The sequence below is a fragment of the Cervus canadensis genome, chromosome 33, assembly GCF_019320065.1.
Source record: "Cervus canadensis isolate Bull #8, Minnesota chromosome 33, ASM1932006v1, whole genome shotgun sequence".
NCBI classification, from domain to species: Eukaryota; Metazoa; Chordata; class Mammalia; order Artiodactyla; family Cervidae; genus Cervus; species Cervus canadensis.
Window position 1 is genome coordinate 31,017,739 of NC_057418.1, and position 22,931 is coordinate 31,040,669.

The 22,931-nt window shown below is 47.3% G+C and overlaps 1 protein-coding gene and 1 long non-coding RNA gene across 2 annotated transcripts in view; one reads left to right on the forward strand and one right to left on the reverse strand.

Moving 5' to 3' along the window:
• The window catches only part of SLC22A2 (solute carrier family 22 member 2), a 32,797-nt gene extending 23,096 nt beyond the window's left edge, over positions 1-9,701 (reverse strand). Inside the window, exons 1-3 of the mRNA XM_043457360.1 lie at positions 8,801-9,701; positions 6,661-6,764; positions 1,253-1,407 (exon numbers count right to left, since the gene is read on the reverse strand). Coding sequence (XP_043313295.1) covers positions 1,253-1,407; positions 6,661-6,764; positions 8,801-9,196 — 655 coding nt within the window. The 5' untranslated portion in view covers positions 9,197-9,701. The remainder of the gene's footprint in view (positions 1-1,252; positions 1,408-6,660; positions 6,765-8,800) is intronic.
• LOC122434159 lies at positions 9,199-21,567 on the forward strand. The gene is made up of 3 exons (XR_006267278.1): positions 9,199-9,297; positions 14,023-14,142; positions 21,410-21,567. It is a non-coding gene; the product is annotated as an uncharacterized LOC122434159 (long non-coding RNA).
• The last annotated feature ends 1,364 nt before the right edge of the window (positions 21,568-22,931 follow it).

Here is a 22,931-nt window from a genome sequence, read left to right on the forward strand (position 1 = left end):
TCGTGCTTTCAGAAACCAAGTTTCTCATCAAGTAACCGCGTGCAGTAATCTCTTTGTTGTCCTCTCATAGATCAGGTGACTGCCATGACCGGCACCTAAAAGTATTAGGCGCCATTTCCTCTTCATCTCATAGAATGCCCTGGATTTATTGGCCCCTTTACTGGGCCAATTTTTAAGCACAGATATTCTAGTTCTCTTGTGGGAAATGAAGGATTTATTATTATTATTTAAATTTCAGAGCCCATTTCCCTGTGTGTGGATGCTACTTGAATGCACCCAAAAGAAAAGCAATGATGAAGTGAATTCCCAAGATCTAAGTGTGTGGTAATTCTTCTAAATATTACTTTAAAGATGCTCTGCTGCTATAATGCAAATATTCTCCTATAATCCATGGAGCTTAAGCATAGGCCTGGCTCCTAATGAGTAGGATGTAAATGATATTCCTGGTCCTACACGTGGCTTGCTGAGGACCCGAGATTGACCACAGTACTTGTAGCCTCAGTTTCCTTGCATATTTGAGGATAACTGTGGTTTGCTAGAGTGGATGCATTCAAACTAATAAAGTCTCTTATAAATCTAGCATGTTTCCCATTGAATGTTCTCTCTGTAGAGCCTAGTACTAAAGTTCATGGGGTTCAAACCAGTCAGTCCTAAAGGAAATCAACTCTGAATATCCATCAGAAGGACCAAAGCAGAAGCTCCAATTCTTGGGCCACCTGATTTGAAGAGCCAACTTGGTGGCAAAGACCCTGATGCTGGGGAAGATTGAGGACAAGAGGAGAGGGGGACGACGGAGGATGAGATGGGTGGATGGCATCACCGACTCAATGAACATGAGTCTGAGCAAACTCTGGGAGACAGTGAAGGACAGGGAGGCCTGGCGCGCTGCAGCCCATGGGGTTGCAAAGAGTCGGACACAACTTAGTGACAGAACAACAAGAAGAGCCTGGTAGGCTAGATTTTCTCTCTGTGGAACACCCTAGGGTACAGAAAACAAAAATTCCTAAAGCGTTATATAAGAATTTGGATGGCACACTCTTTACTCTCATTCCTATTTCATTGTTTTCTTTCTAGGAGGAATGTAGAATGAGTGTACTGAAAAGATCTTAGAAATTCTTTTGATACAGAAAGAAAAATCTTTCAACGTTGTCTTGAAGCTGAGTCCCCTTTTCTGTGTAGCTTCCCCCACCAGACTGACTGTATTTTGCCAGCCAACCTTTGTTCCCACAGCTGCATTCACAAGTGTTCTTACTCAGGATGTAGCCTATTAACCAGCCTGCCTTGCTGACCAGTCCTTGGATCAAGCGAAAAATTAGCATCGATGTGTAGTTTGGGGCGATGGCCATGAGCACTCCAGACGAAGCGTTTATGAGGATTGTAATCAAGAGGCAGGGCTTACGGCCAAACCTGTGAAGAGAAAACGAAGAGAGGGAATGGCATCAGGTTAGATTCACGAAGGTTGTAGAAAATTCACACACGCTATGGAACTCTAACTAAAGTGGGGGTCAACTCTGAAGGATGGAAATTCAAGAGGTACAGATTGACTCCCTCCAAGAGAATTCCTGACTTCGGGTCTGCCTTTCTGGGCTGCAGAATCTCTCAGCCCCACACAGGGATGGGAGATTCTTTGAGGCCCCCCCTCCCCGCCCCCCCGCTGGTCCTGAATGCCCCAAGGGCCTATCTAAGCCTTCCATCATCGCATGAGTTGGGCCTCTCCACATACAGACTCAACTGCCCACCCGGGAGCTTTCGCTTTAGAAAAAAACAAAACTCAGTGTTCGGTGAATTTCTCTATGCATTTTCAACACTGCCTTTGGACTTCATGGTATTTGCGTGTCTCCATGGAAACGGTTGTTTGTGGCCTCACCTCAAGTGTTCCCGTCCCTTAGGCCTTTGTCGTGGAGGCCCCTAGCAGGCCTGCTTGTGTACATTTTATTGTGGGGACTCGGGTTTCGTTGGTTTAAGGAACTTGGAGTGTCTCAGCACAGGAAAATGTGGGAACCTGAGCTTAACCTTGTCTTTACGGAAACAGAACCGGACCGCATGCTTCTTGGCCCCACCTTACACCACCATGTCCTCGGCCTGCCTTCCATCTACAGAAAACTTTAGTCAAAGAATGAGTTTAACCAGAGAAGTGCGAAATGCAGAAACAAAGACAAGCAGTCAAAAGAGACTAAATAATAATAATGTCGTCATTAAGCACAGTCAAGACCTTTAGTTCTTTCTCAAGGGCTGTAGATAATATTCTGAACTTTATCCTGTGAGCTGTCTTATGGGTATTATTAATGCCTTAAATCTGAAATTTAAAGATCAAGCAGTCTCATTGGGAATTAATGTAAATTGCTAAACTTCTCAAAACTGTTGACGACATCATTTCTGAATTCTCAGTCAACTGTTTCCCCACTGTAAACGTATACCCTCTTAGCCTTTTATCCAGTCTTCCAAAGTCACAACTCAACACAATGTTTTAGCCTTTCTTTCCACGTTCTCCTACCCAGCCCCCTTCACTTATCCTCAAAGAGTTTATAAGCACGTGTTCAAATGAGATTTCTTCAACTTCCAAAGTTGACTCAGGTGGCCACAAAGCACCACAATTGTGTTCCCCTAGGTGACAAAATTCCATGGCTGATGAGAGGGGGCATTCACCATTTGAAACTCAGAGCATGGGAACCTTCAGAAACTCGAACCTACAAATGCAGTTCACTAGGAGACAATTTCACAGACAGACACAAGGCAATTAAACCAGTAAGGCAGGGCTGGAAGAAATGCTGGAGGTTCGGGAGACTGGTTTGAGACATCCCCACCTTCCTGCCCTCCTACAACAGAACCACTTAAGTGGTTAAATGAAAGAAAGAGAGAAAATCAAAGAGAGTGGGTGGACTCCAGTACCGCTGGCTTCATAAATCCTTTCACTACTTGCCACTCCGACTGTGGCCTGGGGATATGAGTATCACCAGCACGTGATTTGAAAGGCAGATTCTCAGGCCCACTCCAGACCCACTGGATCAGAATTGTAATTCTAACAAACCCCCCAGGTGGTTGACATGCATGTTAACATTTGGGAAGTGCTGCGTTCATTTCACTGAGTCTCAGTCTCCTCCTGTGCAAACTGTGGATAATAACTCTCCTCTTCAAGGCTGTTAGGATCCTAAGCGAGATATAACACACCATGACGTCCAGTACAGTGACTGGCACATAGTAGGCAGGGGACAGCTTATTTTGGAAGATCCCACGGAGTTGGGTAAGCTTGACTGCAACCCACCGGGACTCTGATTCTGTTTGGATCTGGTTCCATCAGGAAATCTGAACAGCATAGTGCTGACCCTCAAGAACTTGACTGATAGACTTTCAGAAAATTTGTGAGCTGAGTGTTAAGTGCACCACTATGAAAAATGAAACTATACACTTCCTCTAAAGTAAATTATGTTAAAAACTAGCGTAATAAATATGCAAAACATCTCTTTCTAATTATTTTACTGTGTTTGAGTATTTATCTATGCTCATGAGGTCTTTTACATCTTTTTGTTATATTTGTATGGTGGAAATGCCATCGGATGGTGCATATTTCTCCAACTCTGTGTTCCATGACCTCACTTTGGTAGCTTGAAATGGACCACCATGGTAGCTTTGACAGCATGGAGACCAGAAAACCCTACAAATCGGGGCTTTCCCCTTCAGAGAGTCAATTGTTAAACATTCATAAGCCTGATGGGACTTCTCTGATAATCTAGTGGTTAAGACTCTGCCTTCCAAAGCAAGAAGCATGGGTTTGATCCCTGGTCGGGGACTAAGACCCATGGTCAAAAATAAAAAAAATAAAATAAAACATTTACAAGCCTAACACTAAATTACTGATCATTGGAGTAAAAAACCTGGAATTGCTGATCGATCACTTTTTTGTGTCAGGGATTCTCACAGTCATTCCTTAGGAGGTTTGAGTGATGAAACAAATGAGACATCTTACAAAAGGCTTATTTCCAAATTCTCTAGCATATATCTCCCCTCTCTCCCACCTTCTGTTTCCAAAGCTGACCCTCAGAAAGTCTGACTTGGTGTTCCTGGCTTTCTTCTAAAAGACACTTCAGCTCTTAAAAGACTCTTCACCCCTTCAGCTGTTAGGTCATCTTTTTAAAATTCCTTATAACAATCTATTTTGTTTAATCTGTAGCATCACATGGGTTCCCATGAGATGCTTGCACCATTGTATAAAACCTGACAGTTATTCAGAAGCAGGCGTTGAGTGTGCAAAAGATAAAGTGTCCTCCTTGGACCCCTCTGGCGGTCACCTTATTCCATACCCTTACCTGCACACACAGCAGAAGAGAAAGGGGTAATAACCAACCAGACTCAGACAGTTTAAGAAAAAGAAACAGAGGGATGGGCGCAGCTTGTGGGGGGAAGAATGATGACTAATTAGCTTCACATAGGAGATTTCAACAAAGGGAACAAAATGATGAGGTCATCTAAGAAGGTGGATAATTGCCCAGGGATTCTAAGTCAGAAATGCACTGTCAGGAGAGAATTATAACCCGTCTCCTACTCTCTGAGTGGGATGGGAAATAATTAACTCATTTATTTAGCCAACTGTGAAGCTCAGTCACCTATTTGCTCACTTCCGTGCTGGCGAGTTGAGTGTTAGAGTCTGCTCTTTCCAGTGAAGCCGGGGTGGACAGGGAGCCAGGGGCCAGGGCCCCGGACAGCCACATGCTGCAGCAGGGCGGACTCTGGACTCTGGGTGCTTCTTCCTTCTTAAAGGGTCATCTCCAAACCACCACCCTCAGTTCGGTGGCAATACTAGTGAAAGCAAATGCCCTCCCCTTGCACCTCACCAGCCTCTTCGCCACACAGAGTCCCAAGAAGAGCCTCTCAAAGAGGGTGCACAGGCAGTCACAGAAGAGGCATGAGGCCCGGGGCTGCCTCAGATCTAGCGCTACCTCTGTCCCTCCCCTCCTGCTTGCTGCCACAGGGAGTCCTGGCCATGAACGTTCAGAGGCCCCTGAGGTGTGACTGATTCAGCCAGCCTTATTCATCTTCAATGCATTTGCCGGTTTTAATCCAGACAGACAACGCAGCATCATCAGACAAAATGTTCTACCTACGTTTCATATTAAGCTCACAGGTTTGGGTTGATCTGTACCAAAGATAGATAGAGTTGGAGAAGGCAGCAAGCATATTTACCATTTATTTGAGAATTAAACATGTGTAGTTCATAATAAATTATGAGACTACGTATTTATTGCTCAGTTATGCAGCACAATCTCACTAGATGACTAACAATTTAAGAGGATGCTGCTGCTGCTGAGTCGCTTCAGCCATGTCCGACTCGGTGAGACCCCGTAGACAGCAGCCCACCAGGCTCCCCCGTCCCTGGGATTCTCCAGGCAAGAACACTGGAGTCGGATGCCACTTCCTTCTCCATTTTAAGAGGATGATGCTGCTTAAAATGCTGCACCCACTGCCTGGCATACGAAACACACCCAGTAAACAGTTGATACTATAGCTCTGATGGCCATATTAGCTAAGGTGCTTATCAAGTATAGAGCCAGTTTTTCTGTTCTTTTCCCTTTGTTGGTTGCTCAGTAATGTCCAACTCTTTGCAACCCCACAGACTGTAGCCCACCAGGCTCCTCTGTCCATGGGATTCTCCAGGCAAGAATACTGGAGTGGGTTGCCATGCCCTCCTCCAGGGGATCTTCCTGACCCAGGGATCAAACCTGGGTCTCCTACATTGCAGGTAGATTCTCTATCACCTGAGCAGTCAGGGAAGCTCTTCTTTCCCTTTCCCTTGGGGGGACTCCTAATAATGCTAATTGATCACTGATCAATTAGATCAACGAGTAAAGATGCACGTTATGAGGAACTTTCAGCACAGTGAATGTGGGATTACAAAACGATGGATAAATAAGAGACCTAGGAAGAGCTGGATTGGTACGAGCCACTGAAAACAAGCTCCTGAAGATTCAGACCCAGGTGAGAGGACCACCGGCCATGCGTCCCACCTGGAGAAGTCTCCCTTCATTTATCTCTCGGGATGTGACATTATGGAATCAAATATTTACCTCTGTCAGTGTGGAGACCCTGCTTCCCTTTCATCGTTATATTGCACCTTCCACACATACATTGGGGAAACCAAAAGATTCATTCAAAGTTTTCTGTAAGATCATAAGGGAAAGCACGAAGGAACTTTTTGGCCAACTCAACAATTACATCTGGATCTGGGGGCCCCGATTCAGGAATCCTGCACCCCCTTGCACTCAGGTAAGAGCAATAGCAAGATTCTACCTGGCTCTGGGCCTTGAGAGGGAAGGGGGAAGAGGCCCCGAAGGTGGATGACCAGGGGGATGGCAGGAAGCCAAAGGAAGAATCAGGATTACGAAAGGGATCCAGTCATCTTTCATCTGTCATCTCTCCCGTCTCACCCTCAGCTTCTGGATAGCCCACAAGGAAACACTGCCACCCCATGCTGAAACATCCCTCGATGAGCCCCGAGAATGAGAAAATACAGACAGTGGTCATGCTATCGGAGTGGCAGGAGACATCTAAGACTGTCGTGACCATCCAGGGAAGTTTGGCCGGTGTGCTGTGGGGTAGGAGGGCATTCAAGCAGGGGTGGGTGCTCCTCCGATGGTTTCAATTCCACCACTTCTATGGCACACCTACCTGTCTGCTATGTAGCCGATACTCATAGAACCGATAAAAAATCCTACATTCACCGCCGACTGAAACAGGTCCAGCATCCAGGAGTCGGCACACACTAGGTTAAACTGCGAGGGGCCGCAGGGGTCCCGAGTTGGGAGGGAAAGAAAACAAGAGTCCTGTTAGACACAACGCAGCCCAGGGAACGCGGGAGGCACTCCTTGTATTGCACGGAGTAGCTGAATGACAATAACCCAACTCTTTTCTTGCTTGTGTTTTCTTTACACAGTCTGAAGATTTGACCTGCAGCCTGTTTAGCATCCTACCTGGTGGTATGTCATCAGGCTAAACTCTATTTTGGCTAAATCAGCTGAAATTAGGTCATTACTTATGCATGAACCATTCCTCTTTTCTAATTTTAATGCACAGAGGCAAATAGGTGTGTGGACACGATACAAGAGCTGCCTCAAGGAAGTTGGGCAGTTGGGTGTCTCTTTAAATTAGGGGGATTAGCATCTTGCTCATGGCTGTGGCCTTTGCTCTCATTTGGAACAAGAGGCAGTGTTGTAGGAGTTGCCGGTGCTGGCCTGCAGTTTGGGAGATCCGGTTTCGAGGGCTTAAAACGAACTTTCTCTGTGCGTGCATTGTGAGCTCAGAGGCTCAGTCATGTCCAGCTCTTTGCGACCCCATGGACTGTAGCCCGCCAGGCTCTTCTGTCCGTGGGATTTCCCAGGCAAGAATACTGGAGTGGGTTGCCATGCCCTCCTCCAGGGGATCTTCCTGACCCAGGGATTGAACCCGTATCCCCTGTGTCTCCTGCATTGGGAGGCAGAGTCTCTACCACTGAGCCACCTCGGAAGGCCTTCTCACTCTGTGTCTGGGGTAAAATTTTCCTCTGCCCTGGGCCTCAGTATGAATGAGTGAGGTGAGCCAAGTTGTAAGGCCTCTTAAAATTGTATGGTGTTAAATCTTCAATCCTTCACATTTCATGTAACTGTCAGACCACTTTAGATCCTTAGAAAAGTCTCTTCTACCTAAATGTCTGTTCAGACAGAGTATCTTCACATCGTCCAAGTGGTCCTTTTTAAGTTAAGCCAAGCACCTGGCTTTCTTTGGAGAATAATCTTGTCCTCCTGTTTTGTTTTGCCTCCAATAAAATCAAGTCTCACTATTGTATATAAAATAGATAACTAGTAGGGACCTCCTATAGCGCACAAGGAATTCTACTCAACATTGTGTAATAGTCTGTGTGGGAAAAGAATCTAAAGAGTGAACATATGTATATATATATAAGTGATTTACTTTGCTGAACACTTGAAACTAACACAATATTGCAAATTGGCTCTACTCCAAAAACAATTTTTTTAAACAGCAAGCCTCCATTTTTTTTCCTTTTTATGGAAAAGAGGCCTCAAAGTCAGATGTATGTCAATTGTGTGTGTGTTAGTGGGTGTTGCTCAGTTACATCCAACTTTTTGCGACTTTTTGTAGCCTACCAGTCTCCTCTGTCCATGGAATTCTCTAGGCAAGAATACTGGAGTGGATTGCCATTTCCTTCTCCAGGGAATCTTCCCAAACCAGGAATGGAACCTGGGTCTCCAGTACTGCAGGAAGATTCTTTACCCTCTGAGCCACCAGGGAAGGACAAATGTAGGAATGTCAAGTGTGGTTTTTAAAGAATTAATAGTACCATAGCAAAAGCTCCAACCCTAAATGGTTTGACATATATACTTTGAGCAAACTAAAGAGAAGAAAGTCAACCATTGAGAGAAAAGTACATTGTATCACAGTAAGGCACCAATCAGGTGAATTCTGTGAGCTGTCAGATGTCTGTCTGTTTGTATGACAGCAGATGGAGGGTACAGGTTCCAGAAATTCAGCTTGAGGCTTGGAAATTTCCCCTTTCCTGACATTATTTCCAGGAATTCTGATATGTTTTTGCTTATTTCTTATACTGAGACTCGCATACACTAGAATCATTATGGTCATAATATGAAGTTTAAACTAACTCACACTCTAGACAAGTAAGAGGCTGTATGTTTTGGTTGGAAAGGAGGATTTTATGAGGTCCTTTGACTCCACGTCTGGACGTTCCCGGTTTCTTCCTTAAGGAAAGCGGCAGTGTTTGTTTTCTCCATCTCTTCTAAGTCCCACAGTCACCTACCTCGGTCACGATGGAGGAGCCGGGCGTGTCGTACACCCAGCCCTGATCGCAGGGGCCCAGGGGCAGGGGGCTGCCGTTGGCGGCCAGGCCGGCCAGCGGGTCCAGGCAGCCGAGGGCGCTCTGGTTCCAGTCCACCGCGTAGCGGAGGCACTGACCCTCGGGCCCCGGGCCCGGCACCGTGTAGTTGAGTTCCTCCGCCAGGCTCCAGCCGCATCGCCGGCTCAGCTCCGCCACCCCGGGGCTCCGGCAGCGGTGGTCCGGGGTGAAGCCCAGGAAGACGATGCCCACGTAGATGGGGGTGAAGGCGACCGAGATCAGACAGAGGAGGAAAAACGTTTGTTTCTGGAAAAAGTTGAATTCCCCGATGTGCTCTAGGATGTCGTCCACCGTCGGCATGATTCCGGCAGAGAGATCCCGATGTTTTTTTCCTGCGCTGCTCCGTCGTTGTGGAAAGAGGCTGCAGCCAGCTCAGCAAAACCCCGACCAAAAGTCAAAGGGTGAGTGTACTTTAGAAAGGGGACCAGCCTCTGGTCCAGACCTCTGCTGGTGGGACCAACTCCCAGCCAGGCGCTTCCCTGGCCCCTGAGCCCTGCTGTTCCCCTGAAGAGTCCCAGGGCGAGATGCTGTGTTTACCATCGCATCCCTCCCATGCGTGTGGGTCGCTCCCTCACCCGGCCCCACAAACGAGCCTTCCTATGTCCCCCGCGGGGAGAAATCCGAGAGCTTTCACGTATCACAGCCCTGTTAATCTTTCTCTTAGTAAACCGAGCGTCCAGGAAATTAATAGATTCATATCTCACCCACACAGCCGACCTTTTCCCTAAGGTGTTGCAGGGAAACGAACTGGATTTTGGCCGTGCTCGCTGGGTGCTCTGGGTGCGGTGTGAATCATAGTCTCCAGCCAGAGTTCTTGTCTGGATTTGGGGGGTTCGCGAACTCGATCGCTGGACTCCCGCTACCAACCGCAGCCCGTGACTTGGCACCTGCTGGGGCTGCCTGTGTTATTTTCCCGGATTTCCCCGTTCTGCTCTTTCAAGAAGAACAATTTGGCATTCTTGCCTTTGAACCCTGCAACTGCTTGCCCTGATTGTGAGGAAAGAATAATATGTCCTCTCCACATGTAGGTCAAGTGGAGCCGCAGGGAGGGGTGGTCTTGTTCTGCTGTCTTTTTGTCTTATTTGTTATTTCTGCCTGTGATTGGTGTGTGTGTGTTGGGGGGTACTCTTTAGGATGGCATTGGCTGCATCCAAGGGCAAGGGAAGCAGGCAAACACCTTTCCCGAGTGAGGGTGGAAGGATCCTCACAGAGGTGGGCAACTGCCACTTTTGGAAGGTCGCTTCTTGATATATCTGCCTATTAGAACATCAGAAATCTAATCTAGTTTGCTTTCCCCTTCTTTTTCTATTAGGGTCTGTCTTCCTGTGGCTAGAACAGCATGGGTCTAAAAGTAGTGACTCATAGATTTCCTTCTCCCCAAAGCAGCTGCAAACATCTTTTTTTTTTTTTTAAACGAAGCAAGAACCCAGGTGCCTTGTGGGATCCCTGTCTACCTCCTCTGGGTCCTGTTGGGCGCCTGGAGGGGCTCTGCTTGATGGTGACAGGCTAGGGGTGGGGCTCCCGCCATCACTGACCCCTGTTTGAGTGAGAGGATTCAGACTCTATAGAACCAAGAACCGGTGGAGTATTTCTGGCACAAAGTTGTAGCACGAAGCTCATCCATGCATTTCTACCCATTGACTATTTGATGTGCTCGGTCGCTCAGTCTTGTCTGGCTCTTTTGTGACCCCGTGGACTGTGGCCTGCTGGCCTCCTCTGTCCATGGACTTTTCCAGGCAAGGGTACTGGAGTGGGTTGCCATTTCCCCCTCCAGGGGATTTTCCTGACCCAGGGATGGAACCCATGTCTCCTGCATTGGCAGGTGGATTCTTTACCACTGAGCCACCAGGGAAGCCCATTCAAAGGAGAAAAGAGAACAGAAGAAATGAGACTTGAGTTGAATTGCTGGCTGTACCCAAACTGGCCAAGGCCAAGAGCGGACAGTGGTGAGCAGGGGTCTCAGCTTCCAAGGGAATAAATGGTCATGACCTGAAAGCACTAGCCCTGCGAGATGCATGGCTTGTCCTGCATCCATCTTGGATAATAGATGACAGGAAGGATTTCCAGGGAGACGAAGCCACAGCCAGTTGCCTGAATCTGGAGACGGGATCCAGTTCTTTGCTCAGGAGATCTCCAGAGGCGAAGAGATTTTTCAAATAAAGATGAAAAAACCACGAATAACATAAAGGGCAGAAAAAGAATGCCAACCAGCAAAAAGATAAGGTGATACTGAGCAAGAAAAACATGGCTTGAACTTCCATTTCCACGAAAATGCAGTGGATGGCCTTTTCCTTCCCACTGAGCACAACAAAAACCCCTGGACAATTTATATGAAACAGTCACCAGGAGACGATGTACACTGGAGAGAAGGCAGACCCGGTGGGCACGTCTGGGCCCAGAGAGTGACATGGGCCCAGACCAAGTGCTGGAGAAGCAACAAGCCAGAAATACCAGTGGTCCCAACCCAGTACCATGCAAAGCCCCAACACAGGCCTGCTCTCTCTAGATTCCTGGGAGTAAGTTGGAGCTTTATCATGACCACAGTGGACATCTCCTTTCTCTTTTCTTTTCAGTGTTATATATATATATGATCAGTCTTCTGCTAGCCCCAAATCACATTGTCTCTTAAATAATCCCAGAACTCCGCAAGATGAAGCACTGCTTTAAGAGTTGCTGTCTGCAGTTCTGCCGTGTGACCTTGTCCTCTGAACAAAGGTGCTGAGCACCCTGGATGTGGTTCCCTGGCTGAGAACAACTAGCAGGGACCAGCGGTCACCTCGTCTCACCACTGTTAAACTTGTGGATCTCTCGACAGGATCCTCAATGCACAGCCAGGGGACCTTGGAGGCTGCCACCTTCACTGCCCGACACTCGCTATTGATGGGCAGATCCATCTTCACTATGCCTGTCCACATGTTCTCTACCTATTAGCCTGGTTCTCGCCTCCAGAACTACCAGAAGTCCCCTCCACTTCCCCGCGGGGACCCCTCCAGCCTACAGTCGAGGTTTGTGCTTTGCCGAGAGTGACTCAGGGACACTGGAGAGGCCTGTGCTTCCTCCCAGGAGTCCAGCAGGGCCAGCGGGGCTTTGGGCTTACTCCCCCACGTCCAGCCTCGTCCCTCACCCCAGCTGCCGATGGCGGAGACCAGAGGAGGACCGGCAGATGGCAGAGAGCGTGATGGGGAGGAAGGGAGGAAAGAAGGACACTCGGGTGTGCTGAGCATGTGCTGTGCTCCAGGCAGCCTCTAGGGAGCCGAGTCTTTCCTGTAATAAGGAGATCGTTTCCACAGGGTGGATATGAGTGTCCCTGATTTACAGAAGAAGACACGAGGGTCAGAGTGGTTTATAGACTTCCTAAGTGTCAACCAGTCAATTAAGGATGAGTCAGACCCAAGGCAAGGATGTCCCCGCATCTCCTTTGCCTTTTGTCATTGGCTGGAAGTGACATAAAGTGAAGTGAAGTGAAAGTCACTCAGTCGTATCCGACTCTTTGTGACCCCATGGACTATACAGTCCATGGAATTCTCCAGGCCAGAATACTGGACTGGGTAGCCTTTCCCTTCTCCAGGGGATCTTCCCAGCCCAGGGATCCCACATTGCAGGTGGATTCTTTACCAGCTGAGCCAGCAGGGAAGCCCAGTGACATGAGAATGGGTGAATTCAAAAGTGACCAAGGTCCTAAAACTCGACTCCACTCCCAGAGACCCAGAGGTGGTCGTGATCGCCTCTTACAAACCCCTGCACCCAGGATTTGACTGTTTGACACAGTCCACTTCAAGAGACCAGATCTTCACGCCATGAGCCAGAGGACACCAGGTGAGAGGCCAGAAGAACGCCATTTGCCACAGAGAAAAGATGTTGAAACTCGCTGTGAATTACTTACAGTAAGTGACCAGATAAGGAGAAGGCAAGGCCTCAGGTCACTTACAGCTTGGTCATTTGACACTTTTCCATTGAAGGACTGGAACAGGGGCAAAGCCCACAGCATGGCCACCGTAAAACCCGTCCTCTGGGTGACAGACCCTACAGCAAAGCCACACGGGCCCTGGGCAGGAGACACACATGAGGGAGGGAACAGGGCGATGGGGTAACTCCCCTCTTACCACCTGAGTCTCTTGGGCACCCACCAATTCCTTTGTGGGGGTGTCTACACACCCAGGAGTGGGGCACGAGGCTAATACGATCCCACGCTGAACGATCACTTAATCCGTATAATCGGATGATTCATTGTGTTGAGTCGGAAGTATTTCTCCATCTTTAATCAGGTTCCTTCTTAATGTAAATAAACGCTGTCCCCAGATGCGGTGTTCTGATAGCGCCCAGGAAGGCCAGGTGCGCCCAGGCTGACTTCTGAGCTCTCCCCACCAGAGCACTGGTGGGCACTTGGAAGTGTGAGTCCTACCCAGGGACAAGCCAGCATGTAGGCAGTAGACCCCTGATAGAGACAAAAAGCGCGATGTGGCCTCTGGCCGGTGGTGCCCCCTAGGTATGTTGGAGCCCACCCGGGACCAGGAAGATTGGAAGCAGGTCGTCTCGGGGTGATGAGGGCTGTGTGTTCTCCATGCGGGTCACTGGAGTAAAGATGGCACCAAACCAGGCAGGACCCGGAAGGGGAGTCCACGCTTCCAGACCAGGCCCATCCTTGCCCTCGAGCACCCGGGTCTCTGGTTCCCAACTTGTAGGCTGGTGACTATGCCTGAGTCAGAGAGCTCATGAGCAGGACCACTCGGGACCCCCTGGCGCCGTGGCCTCTGCCATCAGCCTCACCCACAAGACATGCTTCACCCCCCCTTCCCCCTCCCCGCTGTCCCCACCCGTCCTGAACGCGCCCCGCACCTCTTCACTGCCCAGCTGCCCACCTGCAGAACTGCGCCACGGTGGTAGGAGGCCAACCCTGACCCAGAGGGCTTCCCCGGTGGCTCAGCCGATACAGAATCCACCTGCAATTCAGGAGACCTGGGTTTGATCCCTGGATCTGGAAGATCCCCTGGAGAGGGGAACAGCTACCCACTGCCCGTATTCTTGCCTGAAGAATCCCATGGACAGAGGAGCCTGGCGGGCTACAGTCAGTCTATGGGGTCGCAAAGAGTCGGACACGACTGAGTGACTAACACTTTCCGTTTCAGGCCCTCTGAAAAGAAGGATCTGAGAGGACACCGGAACAGTGCCGTCTGACACGTCAGTTCCTCAGAAATGTTTGTCCTTCCTCAGAAATGTTTGTTCTGCCTGGCTCCCCTCAGGGACAGGTGAGTCCACTGTGCGGTTGGGCATTACCAACTGCTGGAAAGATCTTCTTCATCCAGCATCAAGAGTCATCTTCCAGAACCTTCCACATGCTTGGACACTGTTCTTTCCTTTGGGGTCGGATAGGTTAGGTTAAAACCTTCTTACGCAGAACTTCCTGTTTGGAAGAGGGCTTTCTTTGACCTCAGAATATTCTCTTTTCCAGAGTAAACATCCCCGATCCCTGGTAGCAGGGGGTCTATTCTGCTCACTGCCAGGAACGGCCCTAACGTCAGCTCTGGTTTCTCTCTTCCCCTAACTTGCGGAGTCCAGGGCCTGGCACACCACTCTGGGTGGGGTCCCTGGGGTGCTGGAGAGCTGGGTGCTGCCTGCTCAAGCGGGGGTGGCCTGACCCCCGCAGGCGGGCAACCCCGCCGTCAGCCCTCCTGCCAAGGGAGGGCTGACGGATACTCTCTTTGGGCTTCTGCATTGAGGAAATCTCTGGTTTCGTTTATCTTTATTGGGTCTTTTTCCCCTACAAAATGATGCCCTGTGCTTATTCCCTTCAATCCAGGAAGGTGGGCTCAGACTGGCCATCAGATTAGGGTGCTTTCTTAGGAGGGGAAAGAACGAGGAGGTGACTGAGGTTTCGGGGGTCCCTCCTGCCTACAGCACCTTCTCTTTCCTCTTAGTTCAGCTTCCACACCTAGGATCAGGTTGGGGGTGGGTGCAGCTCTGGGGGCTACACAAAGCCTGGACCTTGAGTGTTAAACTACAAGACACCTGCCTGACTTCTTGGGCTTCCTTTAAAGAGCTGTAGGGAAAAGTAATTTTTAAAACACCCTGACAGTTAATCTCACAGACAGTCTTTGGCATGGACACCACTTGTGTTCAAAGCTGTATTATTTGTTAAGTAAATAGTGCAGAGAGTTCAGTTTTGGCCTTTGGCTTCTGTGTCAGACTGAACCTGAAGCTCAGACAGGCCTGATCACAGAGTGATCAGGCAGCTCGGTCTTCACGCGGTGTTGTTTGCCAAAACACACGCCTTACTAATGTCCAGATACGATCGAACTTTCGTGGGCACTTAACTAAACCCCTGGAGTGAGTCAGCTAAGAATGGACTGCTCTCTTCAAAGAGAGTGTGAATCTGGTCTGGCTGGAAGGGATACCCTTAATTGTCACCTGGGTGCCCCTGGAGAATGAGAAGAGAGGAATCTTTAAGATTTTCATTTCCATTCTCAGCTTTTGTTTTTTTTCTTAAGGGTTGGATTAGTGATCAATTTCCTCCTCACCCCACCAAGTTATTATTTCTTCAGACTATTTATCCAGAGCACTGAGGGCAAGGCTGCCTTTTAATCCTCTTCATCTGATTCTTAGGCAGGGATTTCTACACAGATGTGTGTGCCAGGCTCAGAGGGAATAAATCATGCTAATATCAATTAATCCCAAGCCAATTAACAAAAAAAGGTGTCAGAAACAGAGCTTGCAGTTCATAGCAAAGCCGCTGGAAGTGTCATGCCTGAGGTTCAAAGAGTTCTGGTTAAAGAGAAAGGGCTGGGACATCTTAACTTTTCTGGGACGTCGGCTCAGGGCCGGGGTGCAGCAGATAAAAGGGAGGGCCGTCTCCTTGGGAGAAAAACCACTGATTCCAGATCAGGGGGAGTAAATTCAGATGAGGCGCTGGGACATTCTGCCAGGTCAGAAAATACAGAGTGCTGGTTATGCTGAAAGGGCAAAGAGGCCCCTGAAGCTGCTCCCATATTGGCCTAAAACAGGACAATTTGGGCACCAAAAAGGATAATAACCGAAGTGGATTGAAATGCATGTATCTTAAAAAATCAATTACTTTGTAATGATTTTTTTTGGATCTGGGCATCAATCTTCAACAGACACTAAATTCCTAACAGGAAGGTCATGGTTCATAGGACTAGGAGTAAGTTGGTGGACCTACAAGCCAAATTCATGTACCCAGGGCAAGCAAGAAAAGAATGCAGTGTGAAGAAAATTGTCTATAACCAACAATTAAATTTAAAAATTTACATATTTTCTTCATATTAATTTTGGAGGGTGAAATAATTCAGTTTTAGAGGGAAAAAATTCATTTGTGTAAAAGCTAAAATAAGCAAGTGTGGAAATGAACAAAATGATGCAGTTGAGGACAAGTGTGTGTGTTTGCTCAGTCACTCAGTCCTGTCCAAATCTTTGCAACCCCACGGACTGTAGCCTGCCAGGTTTCTCGGTCCATGGGATTTCCCAGGCAAGAATGCTGGAGATAGTTGCCATTTCCTCTTTCAGGGAATCTTGCCAACCCAGGGATCAAACCCACATCTCCTGCGTCGGCAGGCAGATTCTTTACCAGTGCACCCTCTGAGAAGCCCAGGTGAGGACAAGCAAAGGCTCTCTATTCAGAGCTTCGGTGGCAACAGAGTCAGCCACCATCACTTGCATTCTGGCAGAAACTCCAGGGTAGGCAGAGGAGTGCTGGGGGGCTTCTTAGTGGAGAAAGGCATGGCTCCACGTGTGTCCTGATAGAAGCTGGGGGTGTGGGGAAGCTGGAGGCAGCTGACCGGAAGCAGAGCATCCCTGTGACTGGTTATGGGTGCATATTTTGTTTTCTCTAGAAGTGAAAGTCGCTCAGTCATGTCTGACTCTTTGCAACCCCATGGACTACGGTCCATGCAGTTCTCCAGGCTAGAATACTGGAGTGGGTAGCCTTTGCCTTCTCCAGGGGATCTTCCCAACCCAGGGATCAAACCCAGGTTTCCCACATTGCAGGTGGATTCTTTATCAGCTGAGCCACAAGGGAAGCCCCTTGTTTTCTATGGTGTATCCTAAATTGGAAGCCAGGGCAAAAACTAGAAATGCTGTCACTTATTAATCAAGTCCTGGCCATTTTGGTTCAATTGTTGTTTTTTAGTCGCTCATTCGTGTCCAACTCTTTGCGACCCCGTGGACTGCAGCATGCCAGACTTCCCTGTCCTTCACCATCCCCTGGAGTTTGCTCAAACTCATGTCCATTGAGTTGATGATGCCATCCAACCATCTCATCCTCTGTTACACCCTTCTCCTTCTGCCTTCAGTCTTTGCCAGCATCAGGGTCTTTTCAAGTGAGTCAACTCTTCACATCAGGTGGCCAAAGTATTGGAGCTCCAGCTTCAGCGTCAATCCTTCTAATGAATATTCAGGGTTGATTTCCTTTAGGATTGACTTGTTTGATCTCCTTGCTGTCCAAGGAACTCTTAAGAGTCTTCCTCAGCTTCACAGTTCGAAAATGTGAATTCTGTGGCCCTCAGCCTCCTTTATGGTCCAACTCTCACATCCATACATGACTACTGGAAAAACCATAGCTTTGAATATATGGACTTTGTTGGCAAAGTGATTGCTGAAGTCTATTGTTTGGCTTTCTGGACTGATGGCTGCAGAAGTTCTATCTTTATACCCAACCTGGTCATTACTGTTTGTAAGTTCCATCTCATAAGCTAGTGATTTGTCAGAAGAAGCTTTAACTACTCTCTGAAAAGAAACCAAACCAGATATGATTGGAGACATAGCAATGTGATTAGATGATAAGACATGATATCACATTTGGGGGTGTGGTCTCAAGAGTAGAGAGAATTTGCTTGTGGGAAACTCTCTTCTGGAATCTCCCAGACTGGGTCTCTGAGATAGTAGTAACAGTGACATCAGTAATCAGGCTTACCTGCAGATCAGAGAGTAACAGTTCTGCCAATGTGAGGGGAGATGTCTGGTAGGAATTCTTCTAGAAAATTATCTATTTTCCCTTCAACTATATTTCTAGTCCATTCTCTTGACTCTCTCAAGTGGAATTCTCATAAAGAAGTTGGGGTTTTTCATTCCTTCCTCCATTTCTTTAAACTTCTGTCTATTTTCCATCTCTCTCTTTCTCTGTGTCGGGGCTTATGTTATATTCCCATATGCATGGTTCCTCTGCTGACTTCCCTGGTGGCTCAGATGGTAAAAGCGTCTGCCTACAACTTGAGAGACCCTGGTTTGATCCCTGGGTGGGGAAGATCCCCTGGAGAAGGAAATGGCAGTCCACTCCAGTACTCTTGCCTGGAAAATCCCATGGACAGAGAAGCCTGGCAGGCTACATTCCATGGGGTCTCAAAGAGTTGGACACAACTGAGCAACTTCACTTTCACTTTCACTTGTCACTCACCCTGCAGTTTAATTTGTCTATGTTCTGTGCTGTGCTGAGTCACTCAGTCATGTCCGACTCTTTGTGAGCCCATGGACTGTAGCCTGCCAGGCTTCTCTGTCCATAGGGATTCTCCAGGCAAGAATACTGGAGTAGGTTGCTATGCCCTCCTCCAGGGGATCTTCTCAACCCAGGGATTGAACTCACATTGCCTACATTGGAGGTGGATTCTTTACCATCTGAGTCACCAGGGAAGCCCAGATAACATGTTAAATATCTCCAAATGAGACAATCCAACAACACAGAAAAAAAGTTGAGGAAATGAAAATGTCCATCTCAATGATGGGATCAAGTGAAGATTCTCCTAAAATCAAACTGTTCTGAAGCATCTAGTATGTGCACAGTAGTAAGAAATACAAGCAATGCAAGGATTAATTCAAGGATCATACAGTAATTGAGAAAGCTGGAGATGTGTTCACCCTCAGAGAAAAAGTGGCCTAGTAATAAATGTGTAATAAAAGTGGCCTAGTGTTAAAATGTGGACGACTTCAGGAATAGACTCTAGGTCTTAGACTAGATAGCTGGTTTCTTCCCCCTCCTTGCAAGATTCTTCTTGCTTGTGCCACACAAGTTACACAAATGTGAGGAGGAATCCTTTCCTCTATCAGTCTTATTCTTTCTCTTGTATTCTGTATTTATAATAGATACCATCATTCTTTTAATCAAGTTAGAAACTCTGAAGTCATGGGAGATGACTCCTTCCTACTTCACTCATTCAAACAAATAAGTTTTTCATAAGTTCTAATATACTTATTTTTCCTCTATTTTAACCTCTGGTATCAGGGTGTATCTTATAATCAATGGCATCTAGCAAGTGACAGCAATTTGTCTGCAGCGTTTTACTTTAACAGCTAAATTTCCATTTGGTGCTTTTTCAATCTCCTTGTTTGTTTATTTTTTCCTCAATGTCATTTTGTATTCTGACACCACACATTCAAATACTTCCTTGCAGTACTTCAAACTTCTAAAACCTACTCATTTAAAAATATCTTTTAAATGGATATATGTATATGTATATATGCATATATATATGTATAACTAATTCATTTTGCTATAAACCTGAAATTAACACAACATTGTAAAGCAACTGTAATTTTTAAAAAAGGTTAAAAGTAAATAAATAAAAATATTTTTTGGATTTCTTTTTTGTGTATATGTTTCTGGAAGTCAGTTTTCTAACCCTTAGCTTGATTTGGGGAACTCAGTTTCAGCTGCTCATCACCTACAGGGCTTGAATCCATGACTTCTGCACTTCTTTAGTGTTAGACTGAAGCGCCAAGGGGTTTATGGCCCTCCCTTTGCAACTCATGTCGAAACTTAAGAACCACTTCTCTGATTTCGAGTTCCTTCTATGACTCTAGCCTCTAGGGAGATCCTTCTGTTGCTCTGGATCTTGGCTCTCCATCCAACAACGGTTCTCTCCAGCATTTTCCCATGTGAAGAGCATGGCAGACGAGACCTGTAAGTCTGCCATACTGAGCAGCGCCAACTAATATTTATGATGTGCCTACTGTATACCTTCATGGCTAAGTGCTGAGGATGAGAAATGAACAAGACACAGACGTTTAGTTCAGGGAACTTAGAATCCAGAGGGCCAGACAGACAAACGAAGCATTTATATTAAAATACAAGAAGTTAAATGCTGCATAGGATTCTATAGAAGCATAAGTGGGGGGCATCTGACTCTGGCTTTAAGGGGAGGGTGAGAGTCAGTGAAGAAAATGCATGTTCTTCTAAACAAAGACTCTATTGGAAAAGATGGATGTGAAAGAGCACTTTCTGGGAAAAAGATTTTTGGCTTTATTTTATTTTAAAAAGCTGCACATGGGCCCAACAATCACAATCACACATGGAAGTCCGTGCCTCGCTAGTTCCCACAGTCTAGGACTTTCACAAGCTTCATTTTTCTTTCAACACGAAAGACATTATTTGATGAATCATTTATTCAGCAAACATCATCCAAACAGCTACTAAGGCAGTTTCTCAAAAGATTAATTTTACCGCTGGGATGTGGATTGTACCCCAGAAGACTTGCAATCACTGCCAACTGCCATCATAAATATTTGTTAGGAGGCTGTTTCCGATGATTTAGGCTGCTTTATTCTATTGTTTTTTTTTAAATATTAAAAAGTGCTATTAATCCACATATTGTTTGTAATTTATGAAAATTATTACTTATATTGAAGATAAATAATTTGGGACAATTTGAAAATAAAGGATCTGAAATGGAAAAAAAAAAAAGTGAACTATCTATAGACCCATAGGATGCTTGAGCTGTATATTGTTTAGACACTAAGTCGTGTCTGACGAGTCTTTGTGATCCCATGGACTGTAGCCCGCCAGGCTCCTCTGTCCACGGGATTCTCCAGGCAAGAAGACTGGAGTGGGTTGCCATGCCCTCCTCTAGGGGACTTCTCGACCCAGGGATCGAATCCGAGTCTCCTGTAATGGCAGACGGCGGATGGCGGATTCTTTACCACTGAACCACCAGGCAAGCCCTGACCTGTATATTACCTTGTTGGAAATCTAGTCTGATCTAGCTGAAACCAGGTTTCTTACTTAGAAGCATCCCTGATCTCTCCTCACTAGATGCCACTGACACAACCCCCACGCTAAGTCCTGACCACATGACCCGGATGTTGCTAAATGTCCCGGATGGGAACCCGTGGTCCACATCCTTTCTCTCAGAGATAAGAAGTGGAGGCCCAGAGAGTGAACCATGTCACCCGACACAGGTAATTAGAGAAATTAACATTCCTGCAAGAGCATCCCTGGTCTCCTGCCACCTCTCCTCAGGTGCTTTTCCCAGAAACTGCAATACGGGGCCTCCAGGCTAGTATTAGTTAGCTGTTCAGTCTGATTTGCAGCAGAGGCCCGGACTCAGACCCTCAACATAATGTAGCTTCTATTGACAAAATCGGGCTTGGCAAGCTTGTACTGTTTGAGTTGTCTCCAACATAATACTTAAGAACCAGGACTTTTGTGAAATTTCGATGATGCTCATTGAGTTCACTCTAAGTAACCAAAAAGTTCCTTCCAAGCTCACATTTTCTTTTTTTTCTTTTTTTTAGAAAATATCAGTTTTCTCTCTTCATCTCCTTCACTTGTGAAAAAAATAAATGCCTCGAACCAGGCCCAGAGGATTGTGCCTTTAGTTGTTCTCCACAGTGCCGGTTATTGGGTGACGGAATGCTTGCCAAATGGTAAATAAATCTGTCCACAGCTTTTGTTCGTCTGATAACTGGGTGTGATATATGCAAAGTTAAAGCTTACTCCATGAAAACATCCAGTTTTATCTGGGATCTTTCCTTCTGGACAGTATATTCTGACACCTGGAGAAAAAACCGATAATTCACACTTTGAAACTCTGCGGTCCTGTTGTTGGCCTTTTATTCACCATGCTGACATTTAAGTAAGAGAGATGGTGGGGGGGGTGAGAGAAACCAGGCCGCAGAGTGCCCTTCCCTGGGGGCTGTACCACCGTGACCCAGCGATTCCTGGTTATTGAGACGCTCCCTTACTCACAGGTTGCTCGGGGTCACTGGGCATCTAGTAACAAAGGCCTGACTTAGATTCTGACACTGCAAAGCTGTTGTCTTTGAAGTCTAGCAGCCTGCGGTTGGAAAAGACCACCCGAGCCAGCAAACGGCCAGTGACACGCAAGCCCAACTCCAATTTATGTCAGTGTGCCGGTGACGAAATTCACTGCTGGCCATCTGATGGGGCAAATCCTCGCCGACAGCCGGTGCCAGCGGCCACAGCAGGTGCTACTGCGTGCTCGTTGTTGAAATGCCCGCAGCTCTGAGAGATGGCTCAGGAATGCTGCTGACGCCACCCAAGCGCTCAGCACCCCTACCTGCTTACGCTACCACCCTGCCAGTCAGGGCGGGCAGCTATGTTTCCGTATTGGGACCGGATGACGTCATGGTACCAGATGACGAATTTTAACCTGGCTTTGTGAAGAACCTAGAAATATCCAGTCAAACTGGAAACTGGGGGTGGGAAAAAAATCAGGTCAGTGCTGCAGGGTCAGGACGTCTGGAGGCCCTGCAGACCACAGATCGCTTTCCCCTGAATTACCATTAATACATCTTCTGCATTGTGAACTCAAGTCATGCTGCGATTAAATCCAGGTGGGCAAGGACTCTTTCCTGGTGCCTTTTCAAACACAGCTCAGTGTTGGATGTGGCAGTACAACATAGCCAAAAGAGCACTGACCAAGGCGGGTCTCAAGATCTGGAGTCCATTCATCCTCTGACAGTGTGATAAGTTTGGGTAAGTAGCTCATGGGCTTCCTTGATGGCTCAGTGGTGAAGAATCCGCCTGCCAATGCAAGAGACCTGGGTTCCATCCCAGGATCAGGAAGATCCCCTGGAGAAGGAAATGGCAACCCACTCCAGCAATCTTGCCTAGGAAATCCTATGGACAGAGGAGCCTGGAGGGCTACAGTACCTGGGGTCGCAAAGAGTCGGACAGGACTTAGGGATTAAACAATAGCAACAAGTAGCTCGGGAGCTGGGGGAGGAGCAGGTGGACAGCAAAGCTCATCATCTCTTACTCATTCTTGATGGGCACAGAGTTTGCTCCTGCATC